General features: G+C 39.7%; 2 protein-coding genes across 4 annotated transcripts in view; both read right to left on the bottom strand.

Annotated features, from left to right (window-relative positions):
• Positions 1-8,457, bottom strand: part of LOC139951114 (agrin-like) — a 97,954-nt gene extending 89,497 nt beyond the window's left edge. For both annotated transcript variants that reach the window (XM_071949954.1, XM_071949952.1), the window contains exon 1: positions 7,710-8,457. In XM_071949954.1, the coding sequence (XP_071806055.1) occupies positions 7,710-8,172 (463 nt within the window). In that variant the 5' untranslated portion in view covers positions 8,173-8,457. The remainder of the gene's footprint in view (positions 1-7,709) is intronic.
• A 2,679-nt stretch (positions 8,458-11,136) lies between these two features.
• Positions 11,137-18,565, bottom strand: LOC139950679 (uncharacterized). Of its 2 annotated transcripts, XM_071949470.1 has the most exons (12): positions 18,429-18,565; positions 17,185-17,327; positions 16,755-16,861; positions 15,996-16,117; positions 15,726-15,799; positions 15,153-15,244; positions 14,573-14,702; positions 14,134-14,373; positions 13,363-13,496; positions 12,705-12,815; positions 12,320-12,427; positions 11,137-11,888 (listed from the first exon to the last, which is right to left on the bottom strand). In XM_071949470.1, exons 2-12 carry the CDS (start codon positions 17,276-17,278, stop codon positions 11,793-11,795), a joined length of 1,308 nt encoding a protein of 435 aa, XP_071805571.1. In that variant the 5' UTR covers positions 17,279-17,327; positions 18,429-18,565; the 3' UTR covers positions 11,137-11,792. The 2 variants fall into 2 exon arrangements, with proteins under 2 accessions (XP_071805571.1, XP_071805572.1); XM_071949471.1 differs by lacking the exons at positions 11,137-11,888; positions 12,320-12,427 and adding an exon at positions 12,471-12,547.
• Positions 18,566-18,675: the final 110 nt, after the last annotated feature.

Here is an 18,675-nt window from a genome sequence, read left to right on the forward strand (position 1 = left end):
CTCTATTGACAAACTGTGGTGTGTTTGTGCATAACCTAGGCACTACAGACACCGCAGCAATTGCGGGGTGCACAACACTTGCGTGCCAGGATTGGTGTAGGCCCTATTCAATTCAATTCCCATGTATTTATAACCACAAACACATTTCCACAAATAATACAGAACTATGTTATGTATGTATAATAAACTACAACAACAAAAACAAATTAGAGGAAAATGTGTGGAAGCAAGGCCCAAAGTAAGTCCGGTAGCTTGTAACGGCTTGCCTTTACATAACAAATGTTAATGAACGTGCTTAGGACAATACAAAGACGAGACAGACAGACCGACAAACAGACAGACGAACAAACTACTGGAGAAAATGACAGTGACAAAGTAAGCCAACTTTAAGAGGAAGAACGGTACAGAAACTATGTTACATACTGGGAAATAAGGAACTTTTTATAAAGATATTTTGAACCTTGCTACAGAGGGTTGAAACAAACTGTGGGTTCCAAACCAAATTGACACAACCCCTTTAAGATGTAAAGTAGAAAATATCCTCTTTTTCATTGTTCCCAGAAGGATTGCCCTGTCTGGACACGTCTTGACATGAAAGATGCCTTCAGCAGGTGGGCTTATAAACAAACTTCTCAAGTTTTTTTTCCCTTCTTATAAACTGCTCTCGAAATTTAAATCAGAGTAGAATGGGAACATTATAGCCTACTATTTACAAAGCTTGTTTGTTGATCATTATGAACAAACACTGTCTGGATTCTGAATACCTTTGCAGCAGAAATGTTGAAGTTTAGAATGCTATGTCAAAATCAATTGAACTTTCACTTTACCTAAAAACTACCAAACACAATATGCTTGATACTGTTCGTACAAGGAACGCTTCTTTGAAGACCTTTTTTTTTGGGGGGGGGGCAGCTCAACCCACCCTGAATATTTCTAGATACCCAAGGAGATTCCCAACCAATACCAGAAGGAAGTTACATATCATCATAAAGCCCCAACTTTGCATCTTTTCAACACCCCCCCCCCTCTTTAAGAAACCAACTCATCCCCTCAGGGACCCCCAAAAAAGAGACCTCATAATAAGCTCTTACACCATTGTGATGATTGATTTGCAAGGATGTCATCATCACTGAATGGCTCTGGAGTGGTTTTGTTCTCAGAGTAAAGAATAATCCAAGGTTTCTATGGCATTCTTCTCGCTGGTGATAGGGCCCCCCCTCTCCCCCATGACCCAATTGTCTGCCAGTAATATCTGGGAGATTTCATCTCTTTTGAAGGATTGTCTGTGAAAAGGGAAAGTGGCAAGTGCTTTGTAAGGCATCTGTTTCAGATGGTATGGTACAATAGCCGGCCCAATACGATTATTCTTTTGAGGTCCATAAAGTAGAGAGAAGAACACACACAATGGTCTGCAAAGTTTCAATCATGACTACTGAGGGTTAAAGAACAATTTTTCTAAATTGGATGGGGGAGACAGGCTGGGTAGTTCACTGCCCTACTGACTATCCCCATAGCAGACACAAGGCCCAGTTCATACAAAATATCTAGCACTTCAAGAAGTTGTGTTTACGCAGTCGGTTTCCCTTGGGGTTTATTATTTGATATTTGAAATATATGTGGTGCCACTTCCCAGGACCTTGTATCGTAAACTTGGGTGTGATCCCTGGTGGCACGGCAGTTGCAGGTCGAATGGCTTCTAATTGGTAGCAACTAAGGCAATTGCCTCCATGCCCCTGGTCATCGCCTCAGTGCCCTTGAAATGCTTAAGTAGAAATTTTCAATATGCTCATAGGCTGCACCCTAGTACCAAGGACAAACAACCTTGGTGCCCTTGCCTGTTAAAAAAAAAGCATACAGGCTTGAACTGACTGTCGAAAAAACTTCAAAATTCATTTATCTGAGAATTTTTAATGAAGTGGTTTGGGTAGGCTACATCTGAAGAATGTAGCGTGTCTTTAGTGTAGCTATTTTGAGTACACGTAACAGTCTTTATTAACTGCTGGCGTATACGCTGTACCGCATTATACATTAGGGTCATCGGAGGGACAGTGAGCTCTCAAATGCAACATGAGACAGAAGCGGCTGGCTACGAGCGTTTTATGGTCTACACCTAACCAGTTATGATATTGGTTAATCCGTTTATACAATACATGCTAAAACTGAGACAAAAATTATTTGTTTTACTCATTTCTCTAAAACTACAGGGACCTCAGGAAGTAAATTTCAAGGGAAGCTTTCTACTATCATAGTCTTCAAAATGTGTAAGTTTGATGTAAATCTGTGGACATTGTGTTTTGTGTTAGGAAAAAGTACATAGACCCTTTAAGACACTCTATGATCTTAGAAACAACTTCTTCTACATGTACATTTACTACAAATCTGTTGGCAACTCAAGCTCAAACATTAGTTTGGTATTCATAACCTTTCCAGGCCTGTATGCTTTGTTTTTGAAAGGGCAAGGGCACCAAGGCATTTTCTCCTTGGTAAAGGGCACCCTATGAGGAAATTGTAAATTTCTACTGGAGCATTTCAAGGGCACCAAGGCATTTTCTCCTTGATAAAGGCAGTGCACCCTGTAAGGAATTTGTAAATTTCTACTGTCCTTACTCTATGCTTCTAAGGGAACCAAGCATTGACCAGGGGGCATAGAGGCAATTGCCTTAGTTGCCTTCGTAAGGTATCGTCTCTGAAATAAATTGCCATCCCAGTACACGCAAGAGTGACCTTTGTAACCAAGCCATCGAGTGTGCATTCGGTTGATTAGACACCTAGATGTAGTGACGTTAATTAAGCGCTATCAGAGATGACTATTTTATGCCCGCTTGCCCAAGTGATCAAGTGTGACATCATTAATTGTGATGGGCATGTTGTTGGGGGACTAGGTATCGATGTTGTTAACAAAAACATAGGCCTTGGATTTTCTATCAAGCGGTGTATCTGTACTAGAGTTATAGCCCCTGGGTTTCAAATCTGAAGCGTGGCATTCCTCAAAATTAATCCATGTTTTGACCCTGATGTGTGTGATATGTAGTCTTAATCCAGCAGTTTAATCAGCAAAAGTACAGGGATGAGGGGTCTTTTAGGTCATACATCTCCAATCAAGACTGGTAAAGAGACTACAAACACAAAATTCTTTTCAGGTAATTTTTTTCAGTTGTTTCGTCAAGAAACCTGTGCTTGCGATTGCAAAATATTGCTCATTGTAATTATATTATTTTGTTGACATAAACGCCATTAGGAATACCCATTCTGCACTTGACATTATTTGAACAGGGTGACCTCGCTTACATGTCAAAAGGAGGTTGTTTATTGGCCAATCATGTACGCTGCGCGTACAAATCTGTGCATTTTTCATTGTTTTATTATTATCAATTTAATTCTCAGAATAGAGGTTGACGGGATGACATCATCTATCCAGAGGAAGGAAGTAAACAGATCACCAGAAAAAAAACCCATGAAATCAGACAAATTCAATGCCAAACAAGAATTGTTTGCATAGTTCTTTAAAACTAAACTCAAAAAAAGTTAATGGCTGGACGCTTCGACCCCAAGACATGGAGTCTTTCTCGAAGGCAACACAACAAACATGAACAGGCAACTCACTTTTGCAAAAGCAGTGCAGTTAAAACTTAACTCCTTTAAAGAAACCAGAAACTTTTGTCTCAAAAAAAAAAACCTGTCCCTTTAAATGGAGACAGCAACCTATGAAATGCCTTCATTATGATTCAAGATCAGACAGAATTTCCTGCTTAGAATATCCCCTGAAATCAATACCTTTGCCCATTGCCACACTGGCTCAAATAAGAGACATAATTTACTGAAAATGACATGCAGGAATACAGGAATACCTCAGGGCATTCAGAATGTGGCATGAATCTGTAAGAAAAATGCTCCGATCAAATTTCAGGTCTGCCACTTCCTGGAGACATTACCTCCAAGACATGCCTCTGTTTATTAATGCTCCCTGGTCATTGCCTTGATGCCCCTTTAAAATTTACATTTCCCTCATTGAAGCGCTCATTCAGTTGCTGCCTTATTACAAAGTATCACGCCTACGCATTATGCTAATACATTTTGTGGAAACGTATTCTCAGATAAATGTGTGACGCTTTCGTACATGGTTTATCTATTAATTAGCATTTTTTACCAAATGCCAATGTGAGTTCAACTTTTCACAGGTTTATTATTTTATCCATATATTATATGTTGAGATACACCAAGTGAAAAGACTGGTCTTTGACAATTACCAAAGGTGTCCAGTGCCTTTAAGAAAAAAAAGTTTGATCGTGGAAACATTTTCTGGAAGACCCAATAGAAAAATCTGCCTCCCGGTTTATATGACGGGGCACTAGTTGCAACAATGGAAACTTCACTGAATTTTGGCTGACAACTGATTTCTATTATAATATTTATAAGCAAGGTGTGTCTGTGCTTAGCAAGCTTTTATGCTTACAGCCTTTTTGAAATTGAGTTGTTTACATCTAGCCTACCCACTGCCAGGCAATCCACAAAACCTTTTAAACACTTTACGATTTAAGTAAACTATACCATCCTGATCCCTGAACACGCTGCCACCATTTTCTAATGGTCGCAATATGTGAAAGCAATTACAGATTCCAATCATTTTAGAATGAGGCCGGAAAATATCGCCGACCAGCCCTCATTCTGTTATAATAATTGCTAGCACTGGAGGAAGTGTTCAACACATGCAACCTACAGGTGTTCTAATGGACAGACGAACACTTTTATTAAAAACTATTGCAAAATGGGGCAGGTCTCCAGCTAGTATCTCCAGCAGGTACATGTAACTAGCTCTGTCCACTCCTTTTAAGAAGGGAAGTGTCTTTAAAGAAAAAAGGAAATAATTGTAGTCTGGAAGCAATGGGGATGTCATTAATTATTGAAAACTGTAAGGTATTGGTCATCTGGAAATGGCCATACTTCAATTTAACTTCCTCTGTGGTGATTGTAGGGCGACCGGCTGTCAAGAACTGTGAATTGGAGGGTACCCTGCCGAGACTCGAAGGGGGTGCAAAAAACGCTGACAATGGTACTAGTTATAAAACAGTCCATAAAGTGGCAATTGATTTCAAATAATTAAATGGGTAGGGGGGGAAAACGCCACATGTGCTTAAGTCATTGGCTACCTGGTAATAATAGTCAGAGTCGGAAAAACAATAAATCTTCAGGTGAAGAAAATATTCATCAGATTTTAACACCATCCGACTTATTGAACAATAACCTTCCACAAACTTCAAAATATTTTGTTCAAACAAGATGTCGAGTACCTTTCAATTCAGATCAAAAATAAATATCACTGCTTAACCGGAACCGGAATGTTATATTTGTCTTTGTTCTTTTGGCCTTAAAGCAGTGACTACTTCGCAGACTACAACCCCACAGTCTGAATGATATTATCGCTATACTGACAAGACCTATACTTGTATTGTGTTGTCCAAATGTTAGAGTAAAGATCACGCTTTGCGATAACAATCATCGACAATGAGCTGGACCGGGTCATTTCCTACAGGGGGAATTCCATTCAACAACAAAGTGTGACTTAAAACCCTGATTGATCGGACCCTCTTCCGAAATCCAAAGCTGTATGTTTTAAGGTTTTAGCGTCAAAGTCCAACTTGACTGCATTTATGAACTCTGCACACACAACGTAAACTCAAGCAGTAAACAGAAAGAAAGAAGGAAAAAACTATTTTCTGGTCGTCCTTTTTTTCCATTTTGTGCAGACCGAACATTGTCTGTGGTAGACTTCTGAAACTGCATTGGAATTTGGTTAATACTCGCCTGAAGCTATATAAATCAATGCTTTTTACCGATTCTAAATTTTAGCGTTTTGTTCTGATTTAGGATTTGACAACAAAAAAACGTCTGCAGCTGTAAGTTGACTTTTGTGGGTCTATCGACAAGAAATTGTGTACACAAAACCTGGTGAATAACTCAGCACACAAAGAATTTTCAAGATAAAACATGAAGCAGACATTTGGAGCATATCACAAACTTGAATACGGAGGAAATTTACCAGAAGAATTTTAACTATGAATGGCAAGATTTTAAACTACAAGTAACAACAAAACTTCAGTATATATTCCGTCATTGGTCTTCAAACCCCAGCCTCCTATATGGTACAGAAATTCTCCTAAACGAAATCACTGGGTACACAAAACTGTTTAACTGGAATAAACGCAAACCGAAATTCCTTTTAAAACAGTTTGGTATTGATCATAATTCACGCCTGGAATTTCAACTTTGAGAGGCAGAAAGGCACTTTTCATCTTGAAACTTTGAAGTCGGGGCATCAAGGCCATGACCAGGGGGTAATGGGGGCCACAACCTCCATTGCCCTCATGTTTACTTCAAGGCCTAGGAATTTTAACTTCCCAATGAAACTTTTTACCAGAAGCAGACATTCTCGACAAGAATTTCATCTCAGGTAGGCCTACTGGGCAGAACGTCAAAAAGGAAAGTAATAATACGGCTTTCAATAAGACGAAACATTTAAATGCCCGATGAGAAAAATTAGCCAATAAATCTAGGTATAATTTACAGCTCATTCGTACGCATCCTGTGGGGTGTCGCCAAGTGTAGACCCTACGTCAATTTGCATTCCTATTCCCAAATAAGCGAAGAGCGGCGTCACCGTCACTGCCCAGAGCACTTGAAGAGTCAAGCACTACAGCTCTGGCCCATGAACTCTAGCTATGATTGAAATTTACAAGAGTTTGCCTGTTGATGAAAATTGATTTATGTCTAGACCACAAGACTCAGTTGTACAGAAACTGGGGTTCACGCTACGTACACTTTCGATGTCTTTAGAAGAAATAACAACAGAGTTTTGTATTGTATTGGATGGGGGAGATATAACCCAGGGGATGAGATGGTTAATGTGCTGTATGTATGGTAGTTAAGTGTTATCATTCTGGTAGTATGTCAAGATTGTTTACGTGGAGCATTTTAAAACATGATTGTCAAGTGGTAGATAAAACTTGTTAGAGATAAGCTGTGAAGAATTCCAAGAATCACATGGAGCACTGTATCATGTATGAAATTGTAAAACTAAAAGTGAGTACAACAACTGTGAAATTTTTTGATGAAATTATTTAGACATAGTGTATTTCTGCTGGCACTGAACACAAGCAGACAATAAGGTTTATCGCCATTCAGAACCGCAATGCGTTGTGGGAAGGAATATGGGGCGGTTTCTATGCAGTTTCTACGACTCGCGCACGCAATGCCTATACCTTTGTGTGGGTTCAACAGCCCCCTCTCTTGCTATTCGCGATAAACCTTATGACTGTTTGACTCACTTTGACAGTTTGAGGGGGGGGTTTTTTGGTAAATTTTACAGTGAGAATTGTTTATCTGGACTGGTTCAGCATACCGTAAGTAAACATTGTTATCATATCATTTCATATTCACAAATCAAAAAAGACCGTAATTAAAAAAAAGTAAGTTTTTATAATAAAAGAAGAATTCACACACATAAAGAATGTTATTTTAAAACAATGTTCAGTCTTGGTGATCAACACTCTCACTCATTTGGTACTGGCCCAACTTAAGTTAGTATTTTGAAGTTAAATCATGTTGCCATGGCATGGAGGAGGATTGGTGCCCGGGTCATGAGTAAGACCCAACTGGGAATACTCAATTTGGGGGGGTAGGCAAACTTGAAATGAGTTTTAATAAAATCTTACCAGAAACAGCGGCCTGGGCGCGATCCAAGTTACCCAGGGTGATTCGCACAAGACTGGAATTCAGTTTGAGATGTCGTCCACCATCCGTCCCGAGGAGCAAAATACGAACATCCCCAACATGCGCCCTACTGTCGCAAATCGCAGGGTCTCCGAAACCCGTCACCATGACCTGGTTGTTTTCCATGTCCATCGGCGGGGCGATTTCATGATGCAGGGCGTTTTCACCCTTTAAAACCCGGACAACTTGGATTTCACAGACATACTGCAAAGTTCTAGGTTTCCTCATGACCTTCCCAACAAAACCAGAAAGTACAATATTGGCTATCTCTTCACGTTGCTCGAGGGGCTGTTCGTTGCTGCAGGTCCCACCACCACCGCCGAGAGGCTGCGAGGCCGCCGGCGCGACAGCAAGGAGGAACACGGTCGCCAGCAACACGACGATCAGCATATCCGACGTCGCCATTCCGCTCTACTTCGAGGGGGGAAATCACCTTTAAAAACGGTTCCAATCTCGGCAGTCCAATGCCAAGACTAAAAAGCAGTTCAATGGGATTTAGGAAGCTAAGCTGTTAACGCAGATCGGTGTTTTATTTGATTTTACAGGCGGTGCAAAACGAAAGGGTACGACTGTCCTCTCCGTAACCCCAAAGTTTACCGGTGTAATGCTCCGCTAGCTACCCACGTCTGAAGTGTCGCGCCTCTGGTGTGTTATGCACAGGTGCATTGAACTGGTACCCGGTGACCAGCTGTTGTCCAATGACGAAGGTGTGTAGTAATGCGAGGTCGGGCGATCGGGACCACCCACAAGATTTGCAAAGAAAACTTTAAAACGCGGTTTCGCTGGTGATTACTTTTGCTAACGCCCTCTGTCGTATTGTTATGCAACCACAATGAAATCGCTCACACTCCAACAGACAGTTTTTTTTTTTAGTTTTTTATAAGATTATATAACTTAATTTACATCAGAAATAAGTTTAGTCTAAGCTCCTACATGGTATAAGCATTCCTCCATGGTCTAAGTAATAAGCAAAGAATAATAAGATTGGATTCTTTTACGAGATTTATTGAAAGCAAACAACCGAATGGAATGAATTGTGATTAGTCTTGGTTCGGGTCGCAGCGTAAGATTCAATTCAACTTTATTAAACTAACCAAAAGAGGGCGCAACCTAATAAAATATAGGTTCGAATTTTGATGACGGGCTCAGATACCGAGATGTGTTTTTGGCAGTTTTTGTATCGAATTGTCTACCCTGATAAGACAAAAAAGCCATAATTCGAGCGCAATTATACCTGAGTTGGATCCTCTTGGTTGGGGAGTCCAACTTGGATGAACTTGCTTGTACTATTTCTACCTCCAAACCAGAACAAGTGTTTCTGGGCGGGACGGCGAAAACTTCCTTGGATGGATGCATGTAGGCGGGGCTGTTCGGTTTCAGTGATGTCGACGCTTTAGTCTTCTTGGGCGTTGGCCAATATTTACAAGTTCGCCAAGGCCTAACACATGTGGATTTGTGGAGCAACAGTTTCCATCATCAGTAGGCGTGTGGAGGCAGGAGATGGCAGACAGGCTTACTGCTCAGATTGAGTGATTTCTTCTGTTCAAGATAATAGATTCTTCAATACTGCCCCTGGATTGCGCAAGGTGTCACAGGCGCCATCATCATTCCTCTCGAACAGGTACCCGTCGGTCTAGTGAAAAATTCAACCCAATGTGTACTTTTATTGCAATGCAAATACCAGCTCGATCGTTGAAACAAGCAGAGCTTTCTGTCTGAAACTTCGTGACCGGCACTACAAGCGGCTCTTTCATAGCCAATGACACTTCCGAAATGAAATATCCATGTTTTACCCGCAATTTCTATTATCTGCTTCTTGGAATGGCCCCAACCCCGGAGTAAAGGGGCACCGTACTCCTATAAACTTGACATCTGCGGTCGTAATAGCCCAAGGTATTTCAACTTGAGAGTAACAATTCTTTTCTGCATGAAGTCTGTCATTTAGAGGAAGAAAAAGAAAAAGAAGAAAGTATTTCGCTTTGTTTTGAACCTATAAATCGAACTTATAAATAATTTGTTGCAAAGTTTCACCATGGAGGTAGGACTACCGCCATGATTTCACGGCCTCACAGAAAAAAATAAACCATCCAGGAAATAATTGAGAAAGGAGTGCCCGTGGAATGGTTTCCGGTTTAGTTGAGAATCCCGCCTGAATGGGAAACCAATGTGTCCTTTGGGAAGCTGGGAATTGAGACATCAGGCAGTTTAGCCTCGCCATCCCAGTGGAATTACTGTTTATGCTGACAGATGTACATAATGGTTTCATTTGGGTTATGATGGAGAGTAATATGTTAAAGCATATTATTTATTATATTATGTATGTTTTTTTTTTTACAGATAAGACATCAGGACCAAATAATTAATTGTTTATAAAGTCTAGGTATTGCTTATCAAAATCAGGTTACCAGCCCAAATTACACTATTAAAGTTTGCAGTGTTGTGGCTGGTGCCCCACTAAAGAATTTAAAATGAGTACGTTATCAACCAGTTTACAAAAATACTGCTTGACAAACTGCTAAGCAAAATAGTGCATTGATCATTGGTACTCCATATAAATGACACTTCCCATTAGCCTACTATGTCTTTATTGTGTTCTGAAATCTGAGGAGTTCTTTAGTGGATTGGGGGGGGGGGGGAGGTCCTTCAGGAGGAAAGGGTCTGTTCAAGTATGAAAACATGAGGGGAACAGCCCTCTGTGACATGTTGGGCATGGTATAGCTTGCAACAAGTGCCAAGTTTGACAAAATGTTACAGTTTTTTTTATAGATAAATAAAACATCAAAAGGACAAAACGGTTTGTTCAATAATGAAGCATTACAATAAACTTACAGTTATTTACCTTTGTTTTATTTCAAAGGAGCAACTTGCAAAAGTACAAAGTAATAACTACCAATTGTTATAAATGGTGCATTTCACTAGTTTCTGGATAGATGAAAGTATTTTACTTGTAACTGCGAGAAAATAGGGCTTCATTTTTCAGGAAAACCAATGCCATACAGATGTCCATTATTACGTCAAGCATCAACTAAGAGAGGTTTGCGTTGAACTCCATGTAAATATTTCTTTTGAGTAGAGTATTGGTACGTAAAAGAACCGGTGATTAACGACTCTACGTTACTGTTATTATGGTAGTATTATTACCATCACTATAGAACGGGTGGGTAAGTGATCACCTACTGCTTTTCAAGATCAACACTACTCAAGATTTTCACACAGTTACAGCAAGCCTGACCTATGCCTTGTATCAGAAAACTTCACAACTTTGCTTCACAAATGCAGCAAATAAAATAACAAAACTGCAGCAAAGGATTATAAGTTTGTAAGATAGACAACATTAGTTGCTGGTATCTATAAGAAAACGGGGCTTTATTTTGTTACAATAACAACTCCACAGTTACCAAACATATACAAAACTTGGCTCCCCTTGACTTCACTGTGCAATACCTTTTTATATGGCAATATAATAATAAGTCAAGCTGTATTTATAATTTATGTACAATAAATAAACACAAAATGTTTCAGATTCAATATCTCTTTGAGAGTCTTCAATACATAAAGTTGAGCATGCATTAATTGTAAATGCATGCAAAGTGTTCTTTAGTTGTTTTGTTATACAGAGAACACTATGAAATATAGGTACAACTACTGAGTTCTCTGTAAGTAGTGCCCTGTCTTAGCCTTGGTGCCCCTTCAAATTTGTCTCGTAGACTGTAAGATCTTCAAGTGAATGTGCCCTTCGGTAGTAGAAACCAGTCCTCGGGAATCTCAAATAAATCGTTTCTCAGATTCATATGTTTTGGGTTGAAAAGTTTTTTTAAAACAAAATCATATTGCTCTAAACGTAATCCTTTCTGTTTCCTTTTCTTTTTCTCGATTAACTCGTCCTAACTAAGGATGGGTTCAATGCACCCTAATGTCTATGGTTACGGGACTTAACTCGTCCTTAACCCTAAGATAGTAAGAGTTTGGTAAAAGCAACTGGCTGGCGAGGAGTGATGGTTGTCAAATCCAAAAGACATGAGTTGTTATACATAGTATCTACCACTGCCTTGCTGGTTCTGGGTCTGTGATGTTGAGTAGCTGCCGTGCCGTTGAGCTTGCTGTGGACTTTGATAAGTAGTCTGAAAAATCAAGAGAAAGAAAAAGAAAAGGGAAGTTTATATATATAGTCGAGTCCAAAAACCAAAAGTATACTTTCTCGATAACGATAGCCTGGCGTGTAATTATTTAAAATAAGGGCTCTAATAACTGATTTGGGCTGTCGACCCCACTTGTAAATCAAAATGGCTGAAAATAACCTACGGCACCCACAGCAACTGTTGTGGTGCCCTGTGCTTTTGCTGTGATGCCCTTAAAATTCAAGGCCCGACAAATGAAAGTAAGATCCGCACTTGAAGTACACAATCTGAGAAATGTATCTGACAATAACGCTCTCAGATTCAAATTTTCCATAACCACATTACTTCAAAGTAAAATATTTCTCAAAATACTTTGAACTATTGAAAGCTGCTTAGCATATTTTAAGTTTTGTTTGGCCATTGTTTCCACTCACCGCATGCTGCTGTGGTTGTGCCTGTTGGTGCTGCTGAGAAGGCTTCTTATGTTGATACATCATAGATTCTTGCTTCCTCTTTGGAGGGTAGTTAGACGACATACTGGGCTGTCGAAAGACAAACAAATGTCAAAATTACCAACAGACAGATCCTGAAGAAGGGTAGTCTTGGCTCAAGACGTCAGTGATCCTGTCTTAACAGACCTTTTCGCAATGCGACATACTGGGCTGTCGAAGCACAAACAAATACAAAAATTACCAACAGACAGATCCTGAAGAAGGGTAGTCTTGGCTCAAGACGTCGGCCCCAAACAAATGCCAGAAATATGAAACCTGCTGCCAACAAACATGGTGCGATTCCAAAGTGTTAAACGTATTGACTCACCTTTCCTTGTTGTGCTTGTAAGTGAACCTGGGGCTGTACCTGTGACTGTGAGAGTAACGCCTGCTGTGCGTGGATGGACTGGGGATGAGCACTGCCGATCTGTCTAACATGCTGAAAAGAAGCAGAAACGGAACTTAAAGTGAGAAGTTAAGATCTACAGATACGAACAAATCAAAGCAATAGATTGATTGCGATACGCATCATTGACAGCCATCTTTGATATTCAGAAATGGAAACACGCAAGCGTGTACTCGCTCTGCACGACTCTCAGCTCTTAAAGCGTGCACGATTCATCAAAGATGGTGGCCGATGACGCCTACTGCAATCCATCTATTGCTTTCAACCTAGAAAAGTACACAAAGGCCAGACAATCGCGACTGACACTAATTACACAAGTCTGTAAGAACCAAACCAAAAGGAATGATAAAACTGCTTGAAAATGTGAAAGAACAAAGGTTGTCGTTCGGCTTATGCCACCCAATATCTGGTCAAGTACTCAACTGGACTCCATATATTTGAGTTCTTATTGAATGATTATTATATTGCAGAAACAAGCACTACATGGGCATAGGCAATGAAAATTGGGCAGGTTTAATCAGTCCGGACAGTGCTAGGGTTAAAATGAAATTTCTGCCTCGATTTTGCCATGTGACATTACCTGGCCCTGCAGCTTGTGTTGGTAATGACCCTGATCCTCAGCATAAGCCCCTTGCTTCACGGACGGATCCACTGTCTGCTGGGGGTGTACAGCAATACTCCCTGCCGGAGCTGGCTGGCCACCGTGCAGATAACCTACGAATAAAAAGGGTGGAGGGTACATTTAAATCCAAAACCTCCTGGAAAACCCTCTTTTTCAACTAAATTGTGCTGTTCATTGTGTCTAGGAGTCCCCTTAGATATTTTTATTATGCTGTTGTTTACTGTCAAGGGCTCAATTTAAAATGGCTACTTTAGCACAAAACGAAGCTAAGCACAATTAAAATTTGCTTACCAGAAACTAGAAAAAGGTTACCAGCCAAAATAGCTTGCATCCTGAAGTGCAGATTAGCAACTTACGCCATTGCGAGGGGTTAAAGGAGGAAACTATTGTAAGTCGTTGAACTACACAGAGGCCTTGCCTTCTCAAAGAACAATCTTATGATTGTAAAGGCCCGGTCCCACTGCAGCGAGAACGATAATGATAACGACGCCAATAGAACGCATTCTATTGATTGAATGAGCGTGTGCATATTCTGCGTGGAGCAATTCAACCAATAGAACGTGTTCTCTTTGCGTCGTGATCGTTGTTGTTCTCACTATCGCTGCAGTGGGACCGGGCCTTAAGAGGAAGAATGTATAATGAAAACAACAGAGGGCCAAGAACTAACCCCTGTGGAACAGTAAAAAATCAAGTTGAACAGGATTAGAAGGGGGTGTCACCAACACTTACGCTGTTGTTGGACCTGATAACCCTGGGTGTAAGACTCCGGCATCCCCTTCTGCTGCACGGGAACATTGAACCCTGGGTAGGAACTGAACGCAGAATCCCTCCCCTGCTGGTATTTGCCCGGATTGGTTTGGCTGCTGGCTGCATACCCGCCATGCACCGGCTGCTGGCCAGGTGGGTAACCAGACGCCGACTGGTTGACGTAGCTGGAATTGGCTTGAGATGTGGTGTACGCTTGATGGCCTTGGTGAGAAAAAGAAGCGAGAATTATACATGCTTTTCAGCATTTCGGGCAATAATGTAATCCAATCAAAGAACAAAGCAATGGTAAGTGTCTTGCTTAAGGACACAAGTGTCACGACTGGGACTCGAACCCAAACTCGTCCAGGTCCAAACTATTTTATGTGGAGTGACATTTATTCAGTTAGTTTTTTATACGTACCTTGCCTGTATGGGCCGTGGGAGGCCTGCGTCTGCCCGTAAGGACCCTGCGCATATGGACCTTGTTGGACAGGATGCTGAGGGTAAAGCTCAACGACAGGTGGAGACGGACTACGAGTCCTCTTCACGCCCTTAAAACCAATCAAATAAAATGATTATTTTTATGAATATTTATTTGACCTCAACAATACAGGAACAGAAATAAAAAATTATAAGGCAAGTTGAAGAACCATAAAAAAAATACACACAAAAAAATGCTTTAAAAAATGTTGCTTACCAATTGAAATTTGCAGGATACCAGTCACAAATTGTACTTGTGACATGGTAGTTTAGCTAGAAAACCCTATTCTGGTAAGCATAATTTTGTTATGCTTAACTAAGTTTCTGCTCAAGCAGCTGTATGACAAAGAGTTGCTTCAGCAGAAAATATTGCTTAATAATTTTCTGCTTAGCAGAAATGAGCAATATACCCAGTCCCAAACCAGTCACAAAATGCACTTGTGACATGGTAGTTAGGCTTATTCTTGTAAGCGTAATTTGTTATGCTTAGCTGACATTAGGCCCAGCTGCTGACTACTTACATGTACTCCTTGTGCAGCGCCCTGTGGAGCGGCCGCGGTTCTGTACATATGGCTTTTATCCATCATGCCTGGTCTGGTTTGCATATGGGCACCTGATGGACAGTATGGTAAAAGAAGGAAAAAAATAATATATTTTCAAGATGAACCATGAGTTTGAGCTTTTGTAAGTTATTCATCGCATGAGACCCTAAACACCTTTGGTAATTCATTGTCAAAGACCAGTCTTCTCAATTGGTGTATCTTAACATATGCATACAATAACAAACCTGTGAAAATTTGAACTCAATTGGTCTGCGAAGTTGCAAGAGAATAATGGAAGAAAAAAACACTCTTGTTACACAAGTTGTGTGCTTTCAGATGCTTGAATTCGAGACCCAAAGCTAAGGCCACGAAATCAATTCAAATATTTTAGTGAGAAATTACTTCTTTCTCAAAAAACTATGTTACTTCAGAGGGAGCCGTTTCTCACAATGTTTTATACCATGGTCTCCATTTTAATGACCCTGAACAGCAGGTAATGAGCTTGACAAAAACATTGAACAACTTAGGGGGTGTTTTCTATGACCAACTCACCCTGAACAATCATATGGGGCCCTTGCAAATGCATTGCAGGATGGTACTGCAGTCCCATGGCAGCCATTCGTTCACTGAAAGGTCAAAGGTTAATATTTGCATAAGTAAAGGAAATCAAACCTTCAAATTGACTGTAGAATCCATGATGAATTAATAATAAAAATAAATAATGAATCTTGTAAAGCGTTGGAATCTAGAAAAAACTATTCACTACGCTATAAAGTGGATATATTGGTGGAAATAAAAAAATAAAAACCCTTGTTTTCTCACTTTTTTTCCTTGATCAACTGTCGCCGTCTGTTTTCATCCTCGTTAAGAACTTTCTTGAGTTGCAGAAAGAGCTCATGCTTGTCTGTTTTAAGAGACTCGCGTTTGTCCTTCATAGACTTAATCTAAATATTGTGATGAGACGAGATGGAACAGATTTAGTAAATGAGAGTTGAAAAGGAAGGAATCTTTCTCTTGAATGAGCTGCGTCATCACAGACTTCAAATTCAATTGGCTTCAATTGGAAAATCTTAAAAAGGCCCGATACTTACAGAGGCAACAAATGTGAATGCCTCCGAGCCCCCTGGTCATTGCCTTGGTGCCCTTAAAATGCTCCAGTAGAAATTAAAAATTTCCTCATAGGGTGTCTTCTACTACTAAGGAAAAAAACCCATGGTGCCCTTGTCCTTTTAAAACATTAAGTAGTGCAGGCCTATCTTCAAGTATATGGGAAACTTTTGAAGGGGCACCAAGGCCAAGATAGGGGACAACAGAGGCCATGCTTTTGTGTGTAAGTCAAGGCATGTCTTATGATCATAGGAGGCATGTGGTTGTACATGTACATGTACATGGTACAGTAAACCCTCAGAAAGTTCCTCCCATATCTAAAACAGAAACTTCCTTCTTTGCCTTCTCTCCAAGTGACTTCTTGGCTAGTACAGTGATTAATTTTGCTTTTTTGAGAGTCCTTGGCGTCAACAACCAGAATAAACTAAATGAAATTGATTAATAATAGAATTCGGCAAATCTCACTGGTTTTACCTGTTCTTTTGTTTCCTCGAGTGATAACGACTCGGCCTCTGCCTTCTTTCGCTGTCGTTCCTGCTCCTCTCGCTTCCTCTCGATTGCTTTATCTGCCTCTTCCTCTTCTGAGAATCAAACACCAAAAAAGAAAAAAAAAAGTCAGGAAAAAAAGTTCTAATTGTCAAGGTCAAGACCAGGGGTAACAGAGGGCACCATTTTTGGGAACAGAAAATGGCTTCTACTCTAATCGCAATGTGTGGCCACTCTCTCAGCACACAGCTCTGGGCAGACTCAAGCTCTCAAGAGAGTGGGTTCAAGTCTGATGCCATGTATGAAACCGCAACTTTGGCTACAGCTACGACTAGATCATGCGCATCTGCCTTCAAAGTGGCAGACGCACTGATTTAGCTGTAGCTGTAGCCGAAGTCGCCCAAGTCTGAAAACTTACCTTGACGTTTGCGCTTCCGCTCCTTCAGTATGTGATGCTTGAGTGCGGCAGCCATCGCCTGTGTCAATTTGGGCCGGTCCAAAAGGCCTGGCATGGTGCTCTTTTCGGAAAACGTAGTCAAGCAACTTGTTGGGACCTAAAAACTGAAGAGGAAATCCACAGATGATTGTTATTATCTGGTTACAACTTACAGTTACAGTTACACCCTTGACATTACAAGGATAACTTTCCGCATGGCGCCACCACTTTTTCACTAATTTTTCGAATGAAAAAGTGGTGGCGCCATACGGAAACTTTTCCCATTACAAATATAGTATCACTAGCCTGGCATAAATTGTCTCATGAAAAATATTATGTCTATGGTATGGGTTAGGAAACACGACTTCTCAACTTCTCAACTTGTGTGTGGGCTGTTAATTTAGTAAATGCGACCTGCTTGTTTGAAATGCTTATTGTTTCATCTCTTTTTTTCAGATCTGAATATAGTCATTGCATATTGATTTTGAAATAATTTTACAATGCAAGTTTAAAAACTGGGCTGTAGGCCTACTGTTTTACTAAAATTACTGGAAAAGTTTCCGTATGGCGCCACCACTTTTTCATTCGATATGAAATAATATAGTATCTAATTTACGTCATTGAGATATCCCTTTTTGTAAAAATGAGTGAAAAAGTGGTGGCGCCATACGGAAAGTTATCCAAATTACTTCTCAAACTTCTCTATGAGAAAAAGCGTTATTTAAAATTAAATAACTTTATAATTTAAACAATAACATTCTACCTCAATGGATTAACAAATAAGTTTTTCTTTATTTTATTATTGTTAATAATAATATAATTAAAATCAAAGTTATAACAAATTTTACATTACATTTTTTTTACAAATACAAGTCATGTAAAAAAAAAGGTTTAAACTTTAAGTGCAAGACAAATGGCCAACAATACAATTAATAAATTATAAAATTACATACTATTGTTCTTACATGTATATGTTTTTCATTTCAAACCTAAGCCCCATTTAGTTACAGTTAAACACTCAACATTATTTTTATATTTTCTCAAATTTATCACGAAATAGATGAAGTGCAGTTGCAGCCACAAAAAAAGTCAAAGGCGGGCTGAAAATAAAACAAAAGCAGAGTAAAACTACCTTTTTTGAAAAAGAATCAACATATAAATAGCATAGTCACAAAGAACAAAACACACAGTTTGTATGAATGTCTTAGTTTTTTACAATTCCTTACCAAAAAGTGATAAACACCTAAACAAGATTTGCATTCAGATTGTTTCTCACAGTTCTTGATTCATAAGTCAGGCAGACATCTTTTTCACGAAAAGACCTTTACATCTTCGGCAAGCTTCGGCCATAATCGAATTTCGCGAAATTTGTTTTATTTATAATTTTAACGCAAATTATTTAACTGTTTTTTTACTCAAATATAGCAAAAATAAATGGTTTAGTAGGCAAAGTTTTATACTTTGTTCATAAAG

This window comes from Asterias amurensis, chromosome 18 (assembly GCF_032118995.1).
Source record: "Asterias amurensis chromosome 18, ASM3211899v1".
Taxonomy (NCBI): Eukaryota; Metazoa; Echinodermata; class Asteroidea; order Forcipulatida; family Asteriidae; genus Asterias; species Asterias amurensis.

What these genes read in the sequence shown, in the direction of transcription:
- LOC139950679 (XM_071949470.1), bottom strand. Translation starts at nt 17,278, where the DNA reads ATGCCAGGCCTTTTGGACCGGCCCAAATTGACACAGGCGATGGCTGCC. An exon ending in GCGGAAGCGCAAACGTCAAG is followed by an intron (nt 16,862 to 17,184) that starts GTAAGTTTTCAG and finishes TTTGATTCTCAG; the next exon opens with AAGAGGAAGAGGCAGATAAA. An exon ending in CAGTTGATCAAGGAAAAAAA is followed by an intron (nt 15,800 to 15,995) that starts GTGAGAAAACAA and finishes TTGACCTTTCAG; the next exon opens with TGAACGAATGGCTGCCATGG.